The sequence below is a fragment of the Nymphalis io genome, chromosome 19 (assembly GCF_905147045.1).
Source record: "Nymphalis io chromosome 19, ilAglIoxx1.1, whole genome shotgun sequence".
NCBI lineage: Eukaryota > Metazoa > Arthropoda > Insecta > Lepidoptera > Nymphalidae > Nymphalis > Nymphalis io.
In genome coordinates this window covers 2,629,179-2,652,566 of record NC_065906.1, presented here as the reverse complement: position 1 = coordinate 2,652,566, position 23,388 = coordinate 2,629,179, and the positions used below count along the sequence as shown (strand labels likewise).

Below are 23,388 nucleotides of genomic sequence, written 5' to 3'. Positions count from 1 at the left end.
AATGCATAAAATTATACGTCAATGTCACTAAAATGTCACAAGTGTCATTTCTGTACTGTATGGTAATACGCCATTTTGAATGTAGAAAACGTCACTCTGCCATTTGCAACCCGTACACGAAACCGATCACACGTTCGTTTCATAGGAACAATGTGATTTTTCAAAACGATTACATAAGGTATGTGTTATTTATGGAATAACGCATTTTTCCAAAAAATGACGTTTGCCACTTAAAATATAAAAACCTTTGTGATTGTAAATTTTTATAGAAGAATGTATTTTTTGGACATCCATTTGAGAAATTAAGCGAAAGACACGACTTACTTGTTTATATCACATTTTTCTACATAAATGTCATACATTTAGTGGCATCACGACCGTTACAAAACCGTTACAATTTCAAATATGACTGCGAATCCTGATAATACTGATTTTATTTTCTTAATAATGCTAATAATCTATTAAAAAAAGGTATTTTTATAAACTAAGTATTATACACAGTGTATAGTAAATAAAAGTACCCCATTATTTTCAAAGATAGTTTGACTTAAATATTACTATTAATTAACCTGTTAAATTAAATTTAACGAGCCGGTTGGCGTGGTTGGTGGATACTTGCCTTTCACGCCGAAGGTTGTGGGTTCGATTCCCACCCAGGACAGACATTTGTGTGCATGAACATGTCTGTTTGTCCTGAGTCTGGGTGTAATTATCTATATAACTATGTATTTACAAAAGAAAACTAGTATATGTAGTGTAAGGAGGGTTATAAAAGAACCCCTCTCGCCAAGATGGGCCTCTTTTTGCTCCTGAAGATCGAAACTCTACTTTCACCCGCCTAAGCTGTGTCATAGTGGTACATTTGTCTATTAATGTTAAACAGTCATTTTCCATTACTACTTTAATTCCTTGTTTTTTATTTAACTTGTCATTTCCGTTATTTTTTAAAAATCCACTCCTGGTTCCTAAAAGTAGTATATCAGTTGTCTGGTTTCCATAGTACAAGCTCTGCTTAATTTGGGATCAGATTGCCGTGTGTGATTAATGTCCCAGTGTATTATTATTATTATAATCTTTAGAAATGAAATGAAACTTGTTGAATGAAAAAAAAATTAAAATGATTATTTCTCAGAAACTTAATGAAGAGAGTCCATAGCCTAATAATTTAGTTCCATTTGAAATAAACGTAGATCCCCCTGTAGTATATAATATTCTGGAATCCATATAAGCGATTAAATAAGCGTCTATCGTATACGAGTCTAGAATTCCTTCTCTGGTGGACTGGTTGACGGTATGTGCGGTTGTCTCCCAAGGTGGTGTCATATCTAGGTGACGATCTTCAAATTTATGCCTATTCCAAAATGGCTAACCTTCCACAGACTTCAATTAATTAATTCTAACGTAGACAAAATTTTAATCCTGTTAAAAGACAAATATAACCACATTTCTGAATTTCGCGAATCTCGAGTGGCTCCCAATCTGTCTTCGCGGGAATACTCATATTCTTTCTCTTCTCTACTGTATACTAATTCATCCAAATTCTCCTCACTATCTTAAGCACAGTTTTAAATTTCTTAAGGACTCGCACAGCCGCACTACACGATCTGATGATAATCTTATTCTTAAAATTCCGACTCTCTTCTTCTTTTTATACCAATTCCTTCTCCGTCCTAGCAGTTCGACCATGGAATTCCTTACAATTTTACTTAAGACAGTCTCAATCTATAAACACATTTTAAATCCGACTCAAGGCATATTATTTGTCTTTATAAATACCAGTGGGACTGTTTCGTTAACTGCCGCACTTTATTGCTATTTATTATTATAATTATCTTAATTACTTATATTTATATATTATATATGTATATTTATGTATCACTCATGTATCCACCCAAAGATTGTCTGGAAGAGATCGCTAAGATCGATAAGACGGCCTTTTGTACATTAATAGATTTTTGTTTGTATTTATAACTTTATATTTATATAGCTCTTTTGGTATACAATAAAACATATTTTATTCTATTATATTCTACGAGTAGATAAATGAAGAACGGTAAACAATACAAACATACAATAACAAAACTCTGGAGTTGGAGGTTGGTTCGAGGTCTTCTAAAAAGCGAGAAAAGATTTCATCTTTTATGATATAATTTATATATATAGTTTTCTATTTTTACATAAGTTTTGACTGATTGATCTATTGTGGGATTAAAACATAGATTGTTATTTTATGTTTTTCTGCAGAGGTGCTTTAAAACCCCCTTTTAATTAAAACTATTTTCTTAAATAAAACTATTGTTCCTACATTTGTGTTTTATTTTTAAGAAAATACTTATTGCAAAATTTTTGTAACTGTGTAGAAAAATTAAACTTCTTGTTAGACATGCCATAACTTTATTCAATTAAATAAAAGAAATAAAAAATCTTAATCATAATTTAAATACCTTTAAAGTGATATATAACAATTGTATGCAACAATCACACATGGGACGAAAAATTAATTTAAGTTAAATTAAAATCTTTAAATGCACGTAAAATTTACTTTTTTTTATAATGTCATTTTTATTTTAACCGACGGAATGAGATAACAAATTAATTTTTAAATACTAATTCAATTTATAAAATGCTTTGCAAATTGCAATTTTTATGTCCCAGATAAAATTAGGACATATTAAGAAAAAAAAACAAATAAAATAATATTCACCTCACATTGGAAACTTAAATTTTCAGATAAATATATTTTTTCAATAACTATTAAATGCGATGGACAGAAATCGAAATATTACCAAACCTACATATTGTGACACTGATATTGAGAAATTATACTATTGCTATCCTAACCGATAACCTCGTGCTTTAAAATGGTGACCCAAGATTGGGATGAGTATAAAAAAGCGTGCACTCATCTTATATAGCTAAGTCAGCCGCAGGTAATTTGACAAAACAAAGCGCTTAAAAAGACTACCATAATGTACCGTTTTGCGTTCCTCGCCTTCGTGGCTTCAGTCTCCGCTTACGTCTTACTCGACTCCAAGTGTCCTGAGGTTACAAACGTTGACAACTTCAATTTTGAGTCCGTAAGTACTGTAGATTCAATGTTTTATTTGGCAATCAGCCCTTATTTGTGGAGACCAAAAAGAAAAAGGCCAGAAAGTAGGTTCTCTGTAAAGGAATACCAATTCGGAAGATACATTTATTAAAAACGCTATCAAAGACGCAAACTTATATTTATTAGTTGGCATTTGTCACGTCATACACGACATTGAGACTCATGATTATAAAATATGTAATTTTTTTAACAGTACAGTAGTGGCGTATGGTATGAAGCCGCGAGATACTATGATGACGTTGTCAAGGACGGCAAATGTGGTGTCCTTAAATACACTCAGGACGGTGATGTCAAGAAAGTTAAGTACACCTTTGTCAAAAACAATAAACTTATGAGTATCGAGGGTACTGTCAAGCTCGCCAACGACGCTGGAATCACTGGAAAATTGATCCACAGCCTTCCTTACGGAGGTACTTCCATTATCATTCTTATTAAATCATTCCATTTTAAGTGTTATTAATTACACGTACTTTGTCAAACCGTTTCTTTCTTTAATTTAAACTAAATATATATATTTTTCAGCTAATGGCACGGTTATTGACAGTGAGCTGAATATCTTGGCTGTTGACTACGATAACTTCTTCATCTGTTATTACTGTCAATTCGATGATGCCAAGAAGAGCTACCGAGGTAATATTCTATATACTATTAATAGTACTTAATACGTTTGTCCCAGTAGGAGCACGTAGCCAAGTCTTAACAGCTAATGGTCTTAAGTTTGAATGCGGATAAGTATCACTAAACTATTGGACATGCTATGTGTACAACTAATGTAATATAATTTTTTTGTGTCATTAGCGATTTGTTAGTATTCCATATACTAACAAATACGTGGATCTTAACCGGCGATCGCAGGTGCGAATCTCGGCCAGAATCATTGAATTGTCATGTTTATAAATATTTATTACGTGTCCAACGATAAAGAAAAAATATTACGATTATAAGTCACTTGCATCCTACCACTATAATTAAAATCTTGGTGACAGGTGGCAAGTGGCTCCAAATCATTTCTTTTGGACTTACTTAATACATTTTTTTACTAATAGGACGTAAATCTATTTTAGCAATAATAAATATTATTATCTATTGATTTTTTAATTTACAGAATCCGCTTGGATCCTTTCAAGATCTCAGCCTTTATCTGAAGAGGTCGAGGCTAAAATCAACAAGTTTGTGAAGGATTCCAAGTTTTTGAATGCTGACAAATTTGTGTGGCCTCGATTCAGTGAGGAGGACTGCAGGGTCGAAGCTTAAATACAGACTAAATAAAAGGTTATTGCAAATATCGATGTCAGTTTGTTTATTTCAATTTATTGTACTAATACCATTGTACTAACTGTAACAAATATTTAACCTTTACAATGCCAGTACCAAACCAACCTTGGGAACTAAGATTTTATATCCCTTGTGTACTGGCAGGATATGTGATGAGTGGGTGGTAATATAATAAAATAAAAATAAATAAATAATTATTTTAATGAAATAATAATTTGTGCTAAAACATCCTAACATTTTTACAAGACAAAATTACACAAAAGGCATGTACTAATATTATAAAGTTGAATCAAATAAACTTAACTTAAGATTAGTCAATCTTAGGAACTACGGGCTTGAATTGAAAAAATATTTTGTGTTGGATGGCCTATTTATTGAGGAATTATATAGACTATATAACATCACGCTACGACTAATAGCGGAGCGGAGCATCAATGAAAAATGTTGCAAAAACGAGAAAATTTATTTCTTTTGAGAGCTTCCGTCGGGTAAACGGTTAAAGTTCGGTAAACGCAGGTAACGGTAAACGCAATAATCATATGACGGAATTGTTTGTCTTAAAAAGGGCTAAAAAAAGTTTGCAATAGCATATCTGTCTTTTAAGGTTGACTTACTATAAACTAGTAGTACTACTGGTGGTAGGGCATTGTGCAAGCTCGTCCACCCACTCGTCAGATATTCTACCGCAAAACAGCAGTTCCTGGTATTGTTGTGTTCCGGTTTGAAGGGTGAGTGAGCCAGTGTAATGACAGGCACAAGGGACATAACATCTTAGTTCCCAAGGTTGGTGGCGCATTGGCTATGTAAACGATGGTTAACATTTCTTACAATGCCAATGTTTATGGGCGTTGGTGATCACTTACCATCAGGTGGCCCATATGCTCGGCCGCCTTCCTATTCTATATAAAAAAAAACTTTTTTATGGTAATCAAATTAATTCTAAAATGTAGCATTATTTGCGAAATCGTTTTTATAAACATGATTTTAAATCTTAACTAAATAAATACGTTATTTATCACAAGTATTTAATTTTGAATAAAATTGCCCTTATATAATTTGTTTTCATGAATATCTTAAGAGGTATTACATTTATAAAATAGCTCCGCAATAAAATAATTATCAAGATGCAGCGCGGGGGGAGGGCGTGGTAACGAAGACGGTAGCTCTGTGAGGTAGTATGCCGCGCAGCCCAGACGCTCCCTACGGAACGAACATGTTCCGCGAACCGCTTCTTTATATGATTTACGATATTTCATCGTACTATAACACTTTTTATTTATTGGTAAGTATATAATATGTGTTTTATTTATTGATATATAATATGTGTATTTTATATTTACATCCATTTATTAGTTCGTTTTAGTTACAGATTAATGTTATTTTATTTATTATTACAGCACCTACTTTTATATAGACTGTAACAATGTTTTGTATTTTTTTCTCTTTGTGGTGTACAATAAAGTAAAGTAGAATAGAATACGCTTTATTGTACATCAAAATAGTTTCAGAACCATTTTAAACACAAACACAAAAAAAACGAAAACTATTTTGTCAAAAACAAACAAAGTACAAAAGGCGGTCTTATCGTCCTCAACAAGAGATTTAAAAATGTGCCTTTGATGTGTATCCCTACACAGCATGTTGCAGCGATTCCGATATTTTTTATAATTTAATTTGTTCTTATCAGATGAATTAGACTTATATTTCGCTTTTGCTAAATTTTTCTTATGCTGGAGTTCTTTAATTTTGGGAGTAATCGAAGGTGTTGGTAAGTGCTTTATACGTATCCGCCTAATAAGGGCATGTACGTCGTACAGTTGAGTCGGAAGAGAGTTAAAAATATTAACCTGCTCATTAACCGTAACACCGTTCAATGCTTCTAGCCACTTTATTTTAGCAGCATCCTCTCGCTATTGCTCCACACACATTTCTCCAAAATTGCGTTGCAGGAGAATTCTAGGTTTAGCTCTAGGAGGTCTAATTTTATAAGAAAGGAGATCGTGGTATGAAAAAGCGAGTGCAGCATATTGCCCATGTTTTTTAACATGAGCAAGCGATGACAAATATCAGATCAAGTAAAGTAGGAGTGGAATTTGAAAAGGAATGAGTTGCAGAAAGTTGCTGAACACTTAAGTTAGCACCATTGATGATAGAAGATAAGCGTAATGATCGAGTATCGTTCTTGAGAAGGCAAGTATTAAAGTCACCCATAACCACGGTATGAGTGTAAAAAGGAGTAAATGACTACGTTCTCAAAAGATAGAAAGTAATTAATATTCTGCGACGGACAATAGTATACACCCAGGAGTAACTTTGAGTAAGAGAGAATAACTTCAATAAAAAGGTGCTCTGGCTCTCCAATTGTATTCGAATTAGAGGAGCTTACAATAGAAAAGGGTATATGTGGTCTCAGATAAATGGCAACACCATAGTAAAGTGCTTTTTAAATAAATAATAAATATGTTTTTCAATAAGTTCTCAACTAAGTAGGTAGGTAGTCTTACTTAGCTTAGCTTAGTAGGTAGGTACTTACTGGGTTTTATTTGGTTCCTTATTATCTAATTACTATACTAAGTTTATTAGTTATACTAATTATTTTAACGTTTGTTGGAACGAAGCTCTTTTCTGCGGCTAACAGTAGAGTGAAACAGCGGTGACTCAAGGACATATCGCATAAAAAAAAACCGTTCATTCTTCATACTGTGCCTACCAGGCTACAGAATGCTACAAAATGCGATGCGTTGCGCGTTCGAAATTCAAATTCAGTTCTGCGCGAGCGCTTCTGGAGTTAGGATCTATGCCAATTTTTGAGCGCCAAATCATGCCAAACGAGAGAGTGTGAACTGTATAGTGCGCCTAACATTTTGTTATTAATTAAGTTAAATAATTAAATATAAGCAAACTCAATCAAAAGAATCAATTTTATTTAAAACATTTACCTAACGTTCATAAAAATACAAAAAGAAAATTATAAAGATAATGCAAAATCCCATCAAAACCATAAATGTGAAATAAGAGCCAAGTTCAATATTATGATAACATATTATGATAATAAGTAAGATCTAAATGGGTGCCAAGTTCAATGGTCAATTAAATTAAAAATTTATTTATATATATAAATAAATTTTAAGACTGACCTGACTGATAATATTACACACGGTGCTGCCCGCCAGTTCTGTTAATTTGAACATGGCTTCACACGCTACTGCGTATCTAAACCATATAAGGGCCAATAGCGCTTACGAGCAATACGGCTTACGAGCTGCACGCAAGTCCCAGGTTCGAATCTTGGGCTATTGTTACAAATCCCATCATAAAGTTTATTTAATTCGAGGGGTAAATTATTAAAATAGTATTAAAATATTAGTAAATTATTTTAATTATATATTAGTAATTTTAAGTTAAATAATTAAATATAAGGATTCAATCAAAAAAATTAATTTTATTTGACGAGCCGGTTGGCGTGGTTGGTAGATTTTTTTTTCTTTGTGATTTACAATAGAGTATAAAGTAAAGTAAAAGTAGATACTTGCCTTTCACGCCGCAGGTCGTGGGTTCGATTCCCACCCAGGACAGACATTTTTGTGTATAAACATGTCTGTTTGTCCTGAGTCTAGGTGTAATTATCTATATAATTATGTATTTACAAAAGAAAAGTAGTATATGTAGTGTTAGGAATGTCTTCAGACGGGGCGTGGCCTAGTGGTGCGACTTGATCACGTGGTGATCATCGTGATGGCGAATGGCCCTTCCGAGCTCATCGGCCGGCCAGGCTGGCTTTAGACACCTCTGCTTGGCCTCTCGGTTGTGGCGGATATCTCATAAATAATATTTCAGTTGCTTAGTTTTGTTTCCTTTGTTCTATTTTTATGTGTAAATTGTACATGTCGATATACGTTTACTTTATTGTTGTATAGTTATTTTGATTTATCTCTTTTTAAATACCTATTTATATCTTGATTTCTAATAGTAGTATATTAGTTGTCTGGTTTCCATAGTACGACCTCGTACCGCTGCTTAGTTTGAGATCAGATGACTTCGTGTAAATAATATCCCAGGATATTATTATTATTATTATCATCATCATCATCATTATTATTATTTAGAATACTTACTACTAACGTTACTACCTAACGTTTTTAAAAATACTAAAACAGTTTTATACGGTTTATATGTAAACAAAAGTGAAATTAATTAAAAAACGGTAAAAGCATATATTAAAAATTTAAAAAATACCCAATATAAGAGAAAAGGAAATCATGCATAAATGTATAATGTTTTTGAAGTTGTTAAAAATTTTATAATATCATTATATTTCTGGCGGCAAGGCTGGGTACTACGTTGTAATGACACGATCTTTCTTAATAGCTAGTAATAGACTCCAAGCAATAGCAATGATCGATTTAATTTTTGATTTTACATTTTAGTACTTTGCAAAACTATAATACATATTTATTAAATTGTTAAACAATTTAAATTTAAATAATAAATAAAAAAAACAGCGAAAAGTAACAAAATCTATTAAAAACGACCTTCTACTGCATCTTCTTTTATAAAAGACCATTTTAATTACTGAAAAATATTTTTTGTAATATACTTTAATATTTAAACTAATTATTTAATTGAATTTTACATAACTCGAAATAATTTATTTTATACAAATTATATAAATAATTAATATAAGAAATAATATAGGCAAACATTATTCTAACATAATCCGTTAACAGGTGTCGCTGCTAGCCGAATACAAATAGAATTCAGTTTTACTTATTGATTCAAAAAAATGATACAAATTAAAACACATTTTATTATATATTATCGCAGTAAATTCAATATTTGAACTATAATTTAAACATCAAATGTCTTTAATAGTTTCAAACAATTAAAACAAGATAAATAAAATGGTCTTATATTTTCCAATAACTGTTAGAATATAAATTTTGTGTGTTTTAGGTATTTATAAAAATAAAATATTATCATTAAAACAAAAAATAAATGACAAATTAAAACGATAACATCAATATTTGATAGCTATTGCCGGTAAATGGCTATTTACGACCATTACGGCCAGCGAAACACAACCACAATTCTATACAAGTAAATATCATTTGAAATATTTCTTAAGAATGAAAACATAGAAGTAAGTTAGTGAATTATATAACGTAATTTAAGTATTTAAATATTACATACATTCACTATGCAGTAACAGCCTGTTAATATCCCACTGCTGGGCCAAGGCCTCCTTTCTCCCTTTTGAGGAGAAGGTTTGGAACTTATTCCACCACGCTGCTCCAATGCGGGTTGGTAGAATACACATGTGGCAGAATTTCGATGAAATTAGACACATGCAGGTTTCCTTACGATGTTTTCCTTCACCGTCAAGCACGAGATGAATTATAAACTCAAATTAAGAACATGAAAATTCAGTGGTGCTTGCCCGGGTTTGAACCCACGATCATCGGTTAAGATTCACGCGTTCTAACCACTAGGCCATCTCGACTCTATACATATGATTCGAATACTTACTATTTATATGCATGCATGCATGTAGGTATGTCATATGAAAAAAAATCCAAAATCAACTTCAGAATTTAAAGAAAAATGCCAAAAACAAACGCTCAACGTCAAATTTAATTCCAACAGAATCTAAAATAAATAAAAAAGTACAGCAAAATATAAATGTGAATTATGCCAGGTATGTGTATGTGTGCACGAGAATAAAAAAACAATTTAATTTTTTCTTTTTCCATTTGTCCTTCATTAATGAAGATTACTCGGAATTACCAAGTTGATAGTTATTTAGGTAGGGAGTGACTTCAAAATTACACAATTATATGTAAGCTAGCTGCCCATCTCGACTTTGTGCGGATAAAATAAGGATTTTATATCGTATATTGTTTAAAATCAAATATTTTAATTTTCCTATAGATTACTAGATTGTCGCTAGTTGTCGTTTAAATCGCGTTATAGTCATTTATTTCTGTAAGTACTTAGAAGGCTTGGCCTATTTAAGATGAGAGCGCAAAATGAAGCAATCTGTTAATATTGAAAAAAAAAAGTGTATGCAATATGGTTAATAACTAAATAATTAATAAAAGTAAAATGTTTTTAATTTGCATTATGTTTTAATGAATAACATTCATTTGACTGACATTTTAAGATAATGTTTTTAAGGTAAAATTATAAGGCGAAAAGCAATATTTCATCTTACTATTTGTTCTTATAGATGGCGTTCAGTAATTTAATTGTTATTAATATCATAATCCTATTATAATATATATACGGTTCATTAACTTATTAGAATTTTATAAATATAAACACAATCCTTGAATTTATTAGTAATCAAGTTTAACAAGTAAGACTAGTTAAAAACAAAAACAAAAGTTAATATTCAGACGTTGCACAAAAATTAATCTTCACTAATAAACAAAGTTGATTAGAACAGTAGTCATACTACCTCATAGACTTAGTATTTATCATATTCATTTTTAATGTCTTATATCTAAGTCTGTCTGTCTGTCTGTCTGTCTATCTTATATCTAAGTTCCTTGTGATGTTTTTCTTTTTGTGTAATATGTTTTTTTTTTTCTCAAGGATAAGGGCTTTTTAATTTTAGTTTTTTGTTCTTATAATTTCATTTATTTATTTTCGTGTGCGCGCATTTGTTTATGTTTACCCAATAGTCAGGGGCCATCTGAAAATCAGTGCTGTGCATTAGCACAGCTTAAACTGAGATGAACCCCTTGCTACCTACACTGTATTCTTTAAATTTAATTATTTTTCTTCTGTATAATCTATGTAATGTATGTGTGTAGCAAAATAAATGGTTTAAATGGCTTTAGTTCGTTTGTTTGAGTGCATTAATATCGGGATTTAAAATTTCGATTAAAAAAAATACTTAATATTTTATACTAAAGGCTATCATCGACTAATTATGGCATCACGCCATGACCTATTTTTCCACAAAAATACATCTTTATACTACTATATAAAGCTGAATAATTTGTTTGGTCGTGTTATTCTCAGGATTTAGATACGTATTATGTAACGTTATATGTATACTGAATAATATTGATGATTTTGTGAGAAAATGTGTTCCTCAAAACATTGGTACAAGGAAAAAACAAAAACTCCTGTTACTCGACTGCGTAGTCGGTAACTCTTTTGTGGAGCAATGCATGCGGGTCTATGACAGGATCCCAGGCAGCGTTCAAAATGCTTGTTTTTGCACAAGCGTTTCCTTTTAACGTTTGGGTGTCGGTCATTACAAATAGAAATGGATGATAGCACACCATGGGAATGAAAAAATTGCCTCCTGGCTATTTTTTTATACTAAACGCTTGTAAAAAAGACATTCTAAAAAAACCCCACTGAGTTTTTTCGCCGGTTCTTCTCAAGGTATTTCTTTTTCGAATCGGTGGTATTTTCTAATTTGACAATTTGAAAGTAAGTGTAATGCTTCTATGTCGAATAAAGTATTTTGATTTGATTTGAAAAATCCGTTAAAATAAAAATCTTTGCGTCAGGTAGGCTTTATTGAGAAAGGTTCACTTCTCCTTTCTAGGAGAAGTAAATGTTAACCGTCGGTGAAATCGCGCGAAACAACTTGTATATAATGTTTATTATCATGCTACCAGTTGCAATTTAAAACTTTTTGATTAAAAATATTAATCTGCATGTTTAAATACAACCACGAATTCTGATTTATTTTTTCTATTTTTAAAATATAGTAATATTATGTTAACATTTATGCCTGCTTGGCAAAAAATAACTGCAACGGTTTGAAGGGTGAGTGAGTTAGACAAGGGGCAAAATAATATCGTAGTTATCAAGATTGGTGTCGCATTGCCGATGTAAGACACGGCTATTATTTTACTTACCATTAGGTGGCACATTTGCATGCATTTTAAGTAAGAAGTTCTTTTGTGCTGTTAAACTTTCGCGCGCCATTGAAATAACGTTTCATATTGAAGAATAATTTGTTATAGTCGAAGCACAGAAGATGGTTAAAATTTCTATCTTTAGAAAAGAAGGATACCTCTATACTAATAAATAACTCCTCTATTTCTACTTACATAAGAATTAGTGGAATATACACGTTTACATCTTGATAAGAATATTTAATTTGTTGTTTAATTTGCGTAAGAATTGCTGAGCGCTACGGATTTGAAACGAAGGTATTAAAATATCATCATATTAATTATATTATTTTAATATAATTATTTCAATTTTTAATTATTTCCTAAACTATGCATCCAAGTAGCATGCTGTAAAGGGCAAGCTTGTCTTGTAGATACAATGAGTAGTTCTTTGTAAGGATTAATATTCTATTTCTTATAATGACAATTCATCTTTATTCATCGATTACAAACAGACACACCTTTTTTATTTATAATATTAGTATAGATTTTAAGACATTTGAATATTTCGATTTTAATTTTCGATTTAGTTATTATTATTTGTTAAAAACAAAACATCTGACAGAAATAGAACAGTGACCGGAAAAGGACGCCTTTTTTTCCGAGGAGGAAAGGCATTTACGCCTCCCGCCCGGACACGACCGGGACGGGTATGTGGGACACACGGGGCAGAAGGCCACCGTCCTACCCACTAAAACCTCCTCGTTTCCGCCTCACCGTATGGTGGCGGGGTTATGGGAACGCGTTAGCTCACCGTCGCGACCCCGCCTGCGGCCGTCGCTTTGGGTGAGCGACCCACCGGTTGTTTTTATTGAGGTTTTCTCCTCTTGGCCCAGCCGGTGAAGGAAAGGCCCTCAGTCCCACCACAGGCTGACGCCTGGATGGGGAAACGAGTTTGAGAAGGCGGTGACCAAAGTCCGTCCACCCAGCATCGACACCGAAACTGGGCGAACCCGCCTCTCCCTCCTCCTACTACTACCTCCTCCTGTCTCCGGCAGCCCTAAAGGACCCAGGAGACCAACTCCTCCTCTCTCTCTCCGGCGGCCCAAACGCCACGAAGCCGCTCGTTGGTCCACTTTGCTCAATAGAGAAGTACCAGGAGCGGCCCGCGACATTTCCGCCGCGTCAATTTAAAAAAAAACATCGGATTGCTGGTCAGGGTGCACCACGTGGAGGTGACTGACATGCACCCCCGGCAAAGGACGCCTGGCAGATGTGAAATATTAAAATTTATGGTTAAATAATAATATTTAAATAATTTATAGTTTAATAAGACGATTCTGCAGAATTTGCGATCACATATCCCGGATTCTACCTCGATTATATACAGGGCCCAGACTTAAATCTCAGTGCAGTGGAAAAGGTAAGTACTTAGCCTCAATTCCATATCATTCATAACAATAAATATGAAATAATTTAGTATTGGTATAGAATTTGATATTGATTATACTAATGAAAAAACGCATTACGCTAGATGACCGCTACTGCAATATATAATTAATTTATGCATTTTTAAATGACGATCGAGTGACCGAAGATTGTGAGTAATATAAAAAGCGTGTATTCATCTAAAGAAGCTAAGTCAGTAATAGGCGATCAGACGAAGCAAAGCGCTTCAAGAAAATATCAAAATGTACCGTTTCGCTCTCCTCATCTTCGTGGCTTCAGCCTCCACCTACATCACTCGCGATTCTGAATGTCCTACGTTCTCAAGCGTTGAAAACTTCAATTTTGAGTCTGTAAGTATCAAATGACTAATATATTTTTATACTCAATGTATTATTTAGCCACATAGCAATCGGCTTCTTTTTGTGGAATTAAAAGAAAAACCAACTAGTTCCTCCAATAGCAAGTGGCTGTTCCTTTTAGCGGATTGAGATATAGTCGTGTTAACATCTTTTGTTTCAGCTTTGGAATATAATTTACCTCGTTATGTGCGTTTTAAATGGGATATCTTTTTCAATCGCCAATATTCCAGCCATTAAAATATTAATGAGAAGGATAAATTACTTAAGCCCTGTCGTAATAGTGACGTAACCGTGACGTAAAATAATAAGCTACTCTTCTACTATAATAGGGCATGGATTCATTTGTATTACACATAAACATTAAGATTTAGAAATTTATTTATTCTGTGAATTCAAAATAATTCTTTTTCTAATTTTGTCATTAACCTAACAAAAGTGTTACTAAAACTGATTGTATTGGTGTACCCGTCTGTTTTTCCAGGATAATCTTCAAAATGGCTAAAATTTACCATAAAAAGATTTTCCTGAATTATTATTTGAAGTATTCCTAAGTACCTTGGGTTAGTCATTATTTTACCAAAGGCGGAGTTTTTGGAAAAAGAAAAAGATTGGTATGATTATAAAAAAGCGTTTTTTCATCTAAAATTGAGAAGTCAATGTTTGTGGGTGAACAATTTTGTGCAGTTTTTAAATGCTAGCAAATGTGGGCTTCATTCAGCGATGAGGACTGCAGGTTTGACGGATAAATACCGACAAAATAAAATGTTTATGTCAAATATCAATATAATTCAAAATAAATTCCAATTTTAACTTGTAACCCCTTGCTTTAAAATGGTGATCCAAGATTGGATTGAGTATAAACAAGCGTGTATACATCTGAAATAGCTATGTCAGGCGCAGGTAATTTGACAAAACAAAGCGCTTAAAAAGACTGCCATAATGTATCGTTTTGCTTTTATCGCCTTCGTGGCTTCAGTCTCCGCTTACATCTTTTTCGACTCCAAGTATCCTAAGGTTACAAACGTTGACAACTTCAATTTTAAGTCCGTAAATATCAAATGAATATACTTTAGATTCAATGTTTAATTTGGCAATCCCTTATTTGTAGAGACTAAAAAGAAAAATGCCAGCAAGTAGGTCCTCTGTAGAAGAGTACCAATTCGAAAGATAAATTTATTAAAAATGATAAATTTATTTATTAGTTGGCATTTGCCACGTCACATACGACATTGAGGCTCATAATTATAAAATATTTAATTTTTTTAACAGTACGGTAGTGGCGTATGGTACGAAGTCGCGAGATACTATGATGACGTTGTTAAGGACGGCAAATGTAGTAACGTGAAATACAAACAGGACGGTGATTCCAAGAAATTTAAGTACAACTATGTTAACAACAACAAACTTATGAGTATCGAGGGTACTGCCAAGCTCGCCGATGACGCTGGAACCACTGGAAAATTGATCCATAGCCTACCTTACGGAGGTACTTCCATAAATAAACATTACTAATCTCATGAAGTCGTTCCATTTTAAGTATTAATAATTACACAATTACACATTCTTTGTCATAAATATATATTTTTTCAATTTAAAGTCAGAATTTGTATTTTTCAGCTAACGGCACGGTTGTTGACAGTGAGCTGAATATCTTAGCAGTTGACTACGACAACTTCTTCATCTGTTATTACTGTCAATTCGATGATGCCAAGAAAAGCTACCGAGGTAATTAATTTAATATACCATTAATAGCACTCAATATACGTTTGTCCACTGGGACAAACGGAGGAGCACGTAGCCAAGTCTTAACAGCTAATGATCTTGAGTTTTAATGCGGATAAGTACCACTAAGCTTTTGGAAATGATAGCCTTAGTGTAAATTCAATTGATGTAATGTAATTTTTTTGTATCGTTAGCGATATGGGATACTAAGGAGGACCTAGGAGATGTTTACGTGGATCTTAATCGGCGCTCGCAGGTTAGAATCTCGACCAGCACCATTGAGTTTTCGTGTATAAGTACACGAGTATACAATATTATTATAATGTATCTCGTGTCCAACGATAAAGAAAAAACATTGCGATTATAAGTCACTTGCATCAGTAGTAACAGTACAGTAACAGCCTGTAAATGTCCCACAGCTGGGATAAGGCCTCCTCTCCCTTTTTGAGGAGAAGGTTTGAGCTTATTCCACCAAGCTGCTCCAATGCAGCTTGGTGGAATACACATGTGGCTAACTTTCCGCTTCCTCACGATGTTTTCCTTCACCGAAAAGCACGAGATGAATTATAAATAGAAATTAAGCACATGAATATTCAGAGGTGCTTGCCCGGGTTCGAACTTGCATCCCACCTTATTATTAATTAAAATATTGGTGACAGCGTGGTGTTAAAAGGCTCAAATTTTTTTATTTTAGAGATGGGACCGGCTCCGCCCAGAGGTGGGACTTAACACATTTTTTTACTAATAGGACGTGAATTTATTTTAATATTATTTATTAATTATTTTTTAATTTACAGAATCTGCTTGGATCTTTTCAAGATCTCAGCCTTTATCTAAAGAGACGGAGACTAAAATCAACAAGTTTGTGAAGGACTCCAAGTTTCTGAATGCTGACAAATTTGTGTGGCCTCGATTCAGTGAGGAGGACTGCAGGGTCGAAGCTTAACATATATAATAAATATAAATACAGACTAAATAAAAGGTTAATACAAATATCAATGTCAGTTTGTTTATTTCAATTTATTGTACTAATACCATTGTACTAACTGTAACAAATAATTAACCTTTACAATGCCAATGCCCAACCAACCTTGGAAACTAAGATTTTATGTTCCTTGTGCCTGTAGTTACACTGGCCACTTACCGTTCAGACCGGAGCTAAAAGTACTGAGTATTGCTTATTAGTGGTGGGATATGTGATGAGTGGTTGGTACTTATCAGATAGATTTTAAACAAAGCCTGTTTGGTGTTACCCGGTAGTATTGATACTGTGAGATTTCAAAATAAAACCACCGAATATATACTGCTGGTCAGATAGTGTAATTGGTCTCTCTCATTATTAATTTACAAAAACTTATTTAGTACTTTTAAAAAACATTCTTATAGCGCGATGTAAAATACATCTATTGACGAGAAGATAAATTAAATAATATTTGGCATAATGTTATTTGATCTTAAACAAAGGAATCCCTCACACCCAAATGAACCCGAAAATTTTGAAGTTATGTAAATTATAATATTTATAATAACTTACCTTTGTGTTGTTGTTGTTGTGTATGTTATTTGCTGTGGTAAGCTGTGGAAACTTAACTGATGTATGTGTTAAAAATATTGTTTTTGTGAACCTTATAATTTACTGTTCGTATCTCTTGAATATTAAATAAATAAAGTAATTTAGTATTGATATATAAATAGATTTTGATAACGATAACGACCGTAACTTTATTAACTTAATTAAATTAATGCTGTAGCCTGGTGCTAAAAGGGCAAAAATACACTATAACTGAATTAATTTAAACCACATCTTGCAATTAGCCAAATCATTTAAAAATTATTAATTTATTTGTGCTAAAACAGCTTAACGTTATTACAAACCAATATTACACAGAAGGCATATCTATGCTAATATTATAAAGCACTAGAGTTTGTTTGGTTGATCCGGCTAATCTCAGGAACTACAAGCTTGAACTGAAAAAATGTTTTAGTGTCAGATAGACCATTTATTGAGGAATGATATAGACTGTATAACATCACGCTACGACTAATAGCGGAGCGGAGCATCAATGAAAATGTTACAAAAACGGGAAACTTTATTTCTTTTGAGAGCTTCCGTTACATACGCTGCGTAAACGGTGAAAGTTACGCAACAATCATATGGCAGAATTGTTCATCTTAAAAAGGTCTAAAAAACGTTTGCATATATCTATCTTTTAAGGTTGACTTACTATAAACTTTTTTATGGTAATCAAATTTGTTCTAAAATGAAGCATTATTTGCGAAGTCGTTTTTATAAACATGGTATTAATTCTTATCTAAATAAAAACGTTATTTATCACAAGTATTGAATTTTGAATAAAATTGCCCTTACGTAATTTGTTTTCAATGAATATCTTAGGAGATATTACAGTTTTAAAATAACTCCGCTATAAAATAATTATCAAGTGTGTGGCGCGGGGTAGGGCGTGGTAGCGAAGCTTTACTGGTGGTAGAGCTTTGTGCAAGCTCGTCTGGGTAGGTACCACCCACTCATCAGATATTCTACCGCAAACGCGTACTTGGTATTGTTGTGTTCCGGCTTGAAGGGTGAGTGAGCCAGTGTAATTACAGGCATAAGGTGCATAAAATCTTAGTTCCCAAGGTTGGTGGCGCATTGGTAATGTAAGCGATGGTTAACATTTCTTACAATGCCAATGTCTATGGACGTTGGTGATCACTTACCATCAGGTCGCCTGTAGGATAGGTACGAGCAAATGCTCGTCCGCCTACCTATCAAAAAGCCTTATGCAGAAATAAAAAAAGCCTTATGCAGAAAACATTTTTTATCGGAAATTTAAATCCCGAGATTAATACACTCTAACAAACGAACGATTCAACTTTGTATATTAATGAAGATTTATTTTTGTGCAACATTTGAATATTTCCTTTTGTTTTTGTTTTTAACTTGTCTTACTTGTTAAACTTGATTACGAATGAATTCAAAGATTGTGTATATAATTATAAAAATCTTAATATCTTAATGAACCGTGAACCAACCATAAATTTATATTATAAGAGGATTATGATATTAATAACAATGAAAATACTGAACGTCATCTATAACATAGTTACAAATAGTAGGATGTAATAGTGTTTTTCGCCTTATAATTTTATTTTAAAAACATTTTCTTAAAATGTCAGCCCTTCCAAGATAGTTGAAATATTCAAACGAATTCATTCATTAAAACATAACGTAAATAAAAAATATTTTTCTTTTATTAATGATTTAGTTATTAACCATATCGCATAGCATAGCTTAATTGAGCGCTCTCAACTTAAATATGCCAAGCCTTATAAGTGCTTACAGAAATAAATGACTATAGCGCGATTTAAACGACAACTAGCAACGATCTATTAACGGGTAGCCTAAATGCCTGCTTTTAATTATTTGTTTTTGCACAAGCGTTCCTTCTTTTAACGTTTGTGTGTCGGTCATTACAAATAAAAATGGATGATAGCACACCATGGGAATGAAAAAATCGCCCCCTGGCTATTTTTTTACACTGAACGCTTGTAAACAAGACATGCTAAAAAAACTCCGTTGAGTTTCTTTCGCCGGTTCTTCTCAGGGTATTTCTTTTTCGAATTGGTGGTATTCTCTAATTTGACAATTTGAAAGTAAGTGTAATGCTTCTATGTCGAATAAAGTATTTTGATTTGATTTGAAAAGTCCGTTAAAAAAAACTGTTTGCGTCAGATAGGCTATTTATTGAGAAAGGTTAGAAAGGAGAAGTAAATGTTAACCGTCGGTGAAATCGCGCGAAAAACCTTGTATATAATGTTTATTATCATACTACCAGTTGCAATTTAATTAAAAATACTTTACACTTTTTAATAAAAATATTAATTTAAATATTTAAATACCACCACAAATAATGATTTATCTTTTCTATTTTTAAAATATAGTAATATTTTGTTACGTATGTGTATATACTACCTACTAACGCAACTTCGCCTGCTTGGCATTCGGTTTGTGACGATAATCCTTCAAATCTGCCATCGTGACATTTTAACGTTTGTGTGCAATGAAAATAACTGCAACAGTTTGAAGGGTGAGTGAGCCAGTCAAGGGGCATAATAATATCGTAGTTACCAAGATTGGTGTCGCATAGCCGATGTAAGGGACGGTTATTATTTTATATATTACGCGTGTTGGTGACCACTTACCATTAGGTGGCACATTTGCATGCATTTTAAGTTAGAAGTACTTTTGTGCTGTTGAACTACCGCGCGCCATTGAAATAACGTTCCATATTGAAGAATAATTTGTTAGTCGAAGCACAAAAGATGGTTAAAATTTCTATCTTTGGAAAAAAAGGACACCTCTGTACTAAAAAACGACTCCTCTATTTCTACTTACATAAGAATTAGTGAACTCCAAATAATTTTTTTAGAGATGGGGCCGGCTGTATTCAGAAGTGGGACTTACTAAATACGTTTTTTTACTAATATGACGTAAATTTATTTTAGCAATAATAACTATTATTATCTATTGATCTTTTTAATTAACAGAATCCGCTTGGATCCTTTCAAGATCTCAGCCTTTATCTGAAGTGGCCGTGGCTAAAATCAACAAGTTTGTGAAGGACTCCAAGTTTTTGAAAGCTTACAAGTTTGTAGTCGACAGTTTAAGCACATAAGATGGTTAAAATTTCTAACTTTATAAAAGAAGGACGGACACCTCTATATAATAAACAACACCTCTTTTTCTACTTACATAAGAATTAGTGGAATATACACGTATATATCTTGATAAGAATATTTAATTTGTTGTTTAATTTGCGTAAGAATTGCTGAGCGCTACGGATTTGAAACGAAGGTATTAAAATATCATCATATTAATTATATTATTTTTATATAATTATTTCAATTTTCAATTATTTCCTAAACTATGCATCCAAGTAGCATGCTGTAAAGGGCAAGCTTGTCTTGTAGATACAATGTTTTTTTTTTTTTTTATATTCGCCGGGAGGGCAAATGACCCTACTCCACCTGATGGTAAGTGGTAGTAGAGTCCAAACGCGACGACGGCCAGTACAGACGGGAAAAACGTTCTGCACTAGCCACCATCGCCTTGCCGGCCCGCAAGATGCCTCTTCACGCCTCGTTTGAAGGAACCCGGGTTGTAAGAGGAGGGGAACACGTGAGCTGGTAAGGAATTCCATTTTTTGGAAGTGCGACAAAGAAAGGAGTTACCAAATTTCTTTGTTCGCGATGGAATTGATGTCACAGTAAGGCGGTGACATCGAGAACCAGCTCGCGTGGACTTAAGAAGGAAGGGGGAAGCAGGAATTAGAGAGAATAATTCCTTAGAGCACTCGCCGTGATACAGTCGATAGAAAGCGCTCAGTGCTGCTATCTCACGACGCAATTGTAAAGGTTCAAGGGTGTTTGTGACCTTTACGTCGCCAATAATGCGTACGGCACGTCGCTGCAACCGGTCCAAGGCCTCAAGTAGGTACTTAGCGGAGCCATCCCAAAGGTGCGAGCAATATTCCACGCAAGACCGTACCTGTGTTTTGTACAGCAGGCACAGTTGTTGTGGCGTGAAAAAGCGCCGCACCTTGTTCAGAACTCCGAGTTTCCGTGAAGCTGTTTTTATAACAGCCTCGATGTAATCCCTTGGACTAAGGTCGCAGCGAACGTCAATCCCCAGCATGGCGATTTTGCTTTGCATCACCAGCGGAGTACCACAGAGGGAGGGAAGAGGGGAAAATGTTGACTTTTTCGCGTGTATTGAGTAGTTCTTTGTAAGGATTAATATTCTATTTCTTATAATGACAATTCATCTTTATTCATCGATTACAAACAGACAAACCTTTTTTATTTATAATATTAGTATCGAGTTTAAGACATTTGAATATTTCGATTTTAATTTTCGATTTAGTTATTATTATTTGTTAAAAACAAAATATCTGACAGAAATAGAACAGTGACCGGCAAAGGACGCATGACAGATGTGAAATATTGACATTTATGGTTAAATAATAATATTTTAATAATTTATAGTTAAATATGACGTTCCTGCAGACTTTGCGATCACATATCCCGGACTCCCCCTCGATTATATAAAGAGCCCAGACTTAACGCTTAGTGCAGTGGAAGGAATTCCATATCATTCACAACAATAAATATAAAGTAATTTAATATTAATATAGAATTTTATATTTACTATACTAATGAAAAAACAGAAGACTACTGGACGACCGCTATCGAATTAATTTATGCATTTTTAAATGCATAAAGCGAGTCACGATCGAGTGACCGAAGATAGTGAGTAATATAAAAAGCGTGTATTCATCTACAGCGGCTAAGTCAGCGGCAGCGGCAGTTGAAAACTTTAATTTTGAGTCTGTAAGTATCAAATGACTAATATATTTTTATACTCAATGTATTATTTAGCCACATAGCAATCGGCCCCTTTTTGTGGAATAAAAAGAAAGACCAATTAGTTCCTCCAATAGCAAGTGGCTTTTCCTTTTAGCGGATTGAGATATAGTCGTGTTAACATCTTTTGTTTCAGCTTTGGAATATAATTTTCCTCGTTATGTGCGTTTTAAATGGAATATCTATTTCAATCGCCAATATTCCAGCCATTAAAATACTAATGAGAAGGATAAATTACTTAAGCCGTGTCGTAACAGTGACGTAACCGTGACGTAAAATAATAAGCTACTCTTCTACTATAACAGGGCACGGATTCATTTGTATTACACATAAACATTAACATTTAGGAATTTATTTATTCTGTGAATTCAAAATAATTCTTTTTCTAATTTTGTCATTAACCTAAAAAAAAGTGTTACTAAACCTGATTGTATTTGTCTACCCGTCTGTTTTTCCAGGATAATTTTCAAAATGGCTAAAATTTACCATAAAAAGATTTTCCTGAATTATTATTTGAAGTATTCCTAAGTACCTTGGGTTAGTCATTATTTTACCAAAGGCGGAGTTTTTGGAAAAAGAAAAAGATTGGTATGATTATAAAAAAGCGTGTTTTCATCTAAAATTGAGAAGTCCATGTTTGTAGGTAAACAATTTTGTGCAGTTTTTAAATGCTAGCAAATGTAGGCTTCATTCAGCGATGAGGACTGCAGGTTCGACGGATAAATACCGACGAAATAAAATGTTTATGTCAAATACCAATATAATTCAAAATAAATTTCAATTCTAACTTGTAACCCCTTGCTTTAAAATGGTAACCCAAGATTGGATTGAGTATAAACAAGCGTGTACACATCTGAAATAGCTATGTCAGCCTCAGGTAATTTGACAAAACAAAGCGCTTAAAAAAGACTACCATAATGTACCGTTTTTCTTTTCACGTCTTCGTGGCTTCAGTCTCCGCTTACATCTTTCTCGTCTCCAAGGTTACAAACGTTGACGACTTCAATTTTGAGTCCGTAAATATCGAATGAATATACTTTAATTTTATTTATATTTTATATAATATTTTTTAATTTATATTATTATTTTATATAATATTTTTAATTTTAATTTGGCAATCAGCCCTTGTTTGTAGAGACTAAAAAGAAAGATGCCAGCAAGTAGGTCCTCTGTAGAAGAATACCAGTTCGAA

General features: G+C 33.2%; 1 protein-coding gene across 6 annotated transcripts in view; it reads left to right on the top strand.

Moving 5' to 3' along the window:
• The first annotated feature begins 109 nt into the window (after positions 1-109).
• Positions 110-23,388, top strand: part of LOC126776225 (bilin-binding protein-like) — a 39,626-nt gene continuing 16,347 nt past the window's right edge. For 2 of the 6 annotated variants that reach the window (XM_050498544.1, XM_050498539.1), the window contains exon 1: positions 13,466-14,042. In XM_050498544.1, the coding sequence (XP_050354501.1) occupies positions 13,935-14,042 (108 nt within the window). In that variant the 5' untranslated portion in view covers positions 13,466-13,934. Of the gene's footprint in view, positions 179-2,730; positions 3,078-3,302; positions 3,520-3,631; positions 3,740-4,214; positions 4,382-13,465; positions 14,043-15,320; positions 15,538-15,668; positions 15,777-23,388 lie in introns of those variants that run through there. The other 4 variants (XM_050498542.1, XM_050498541.1, XM_050498540.1 and 1 more) reach the window with 4 other exon arrangements.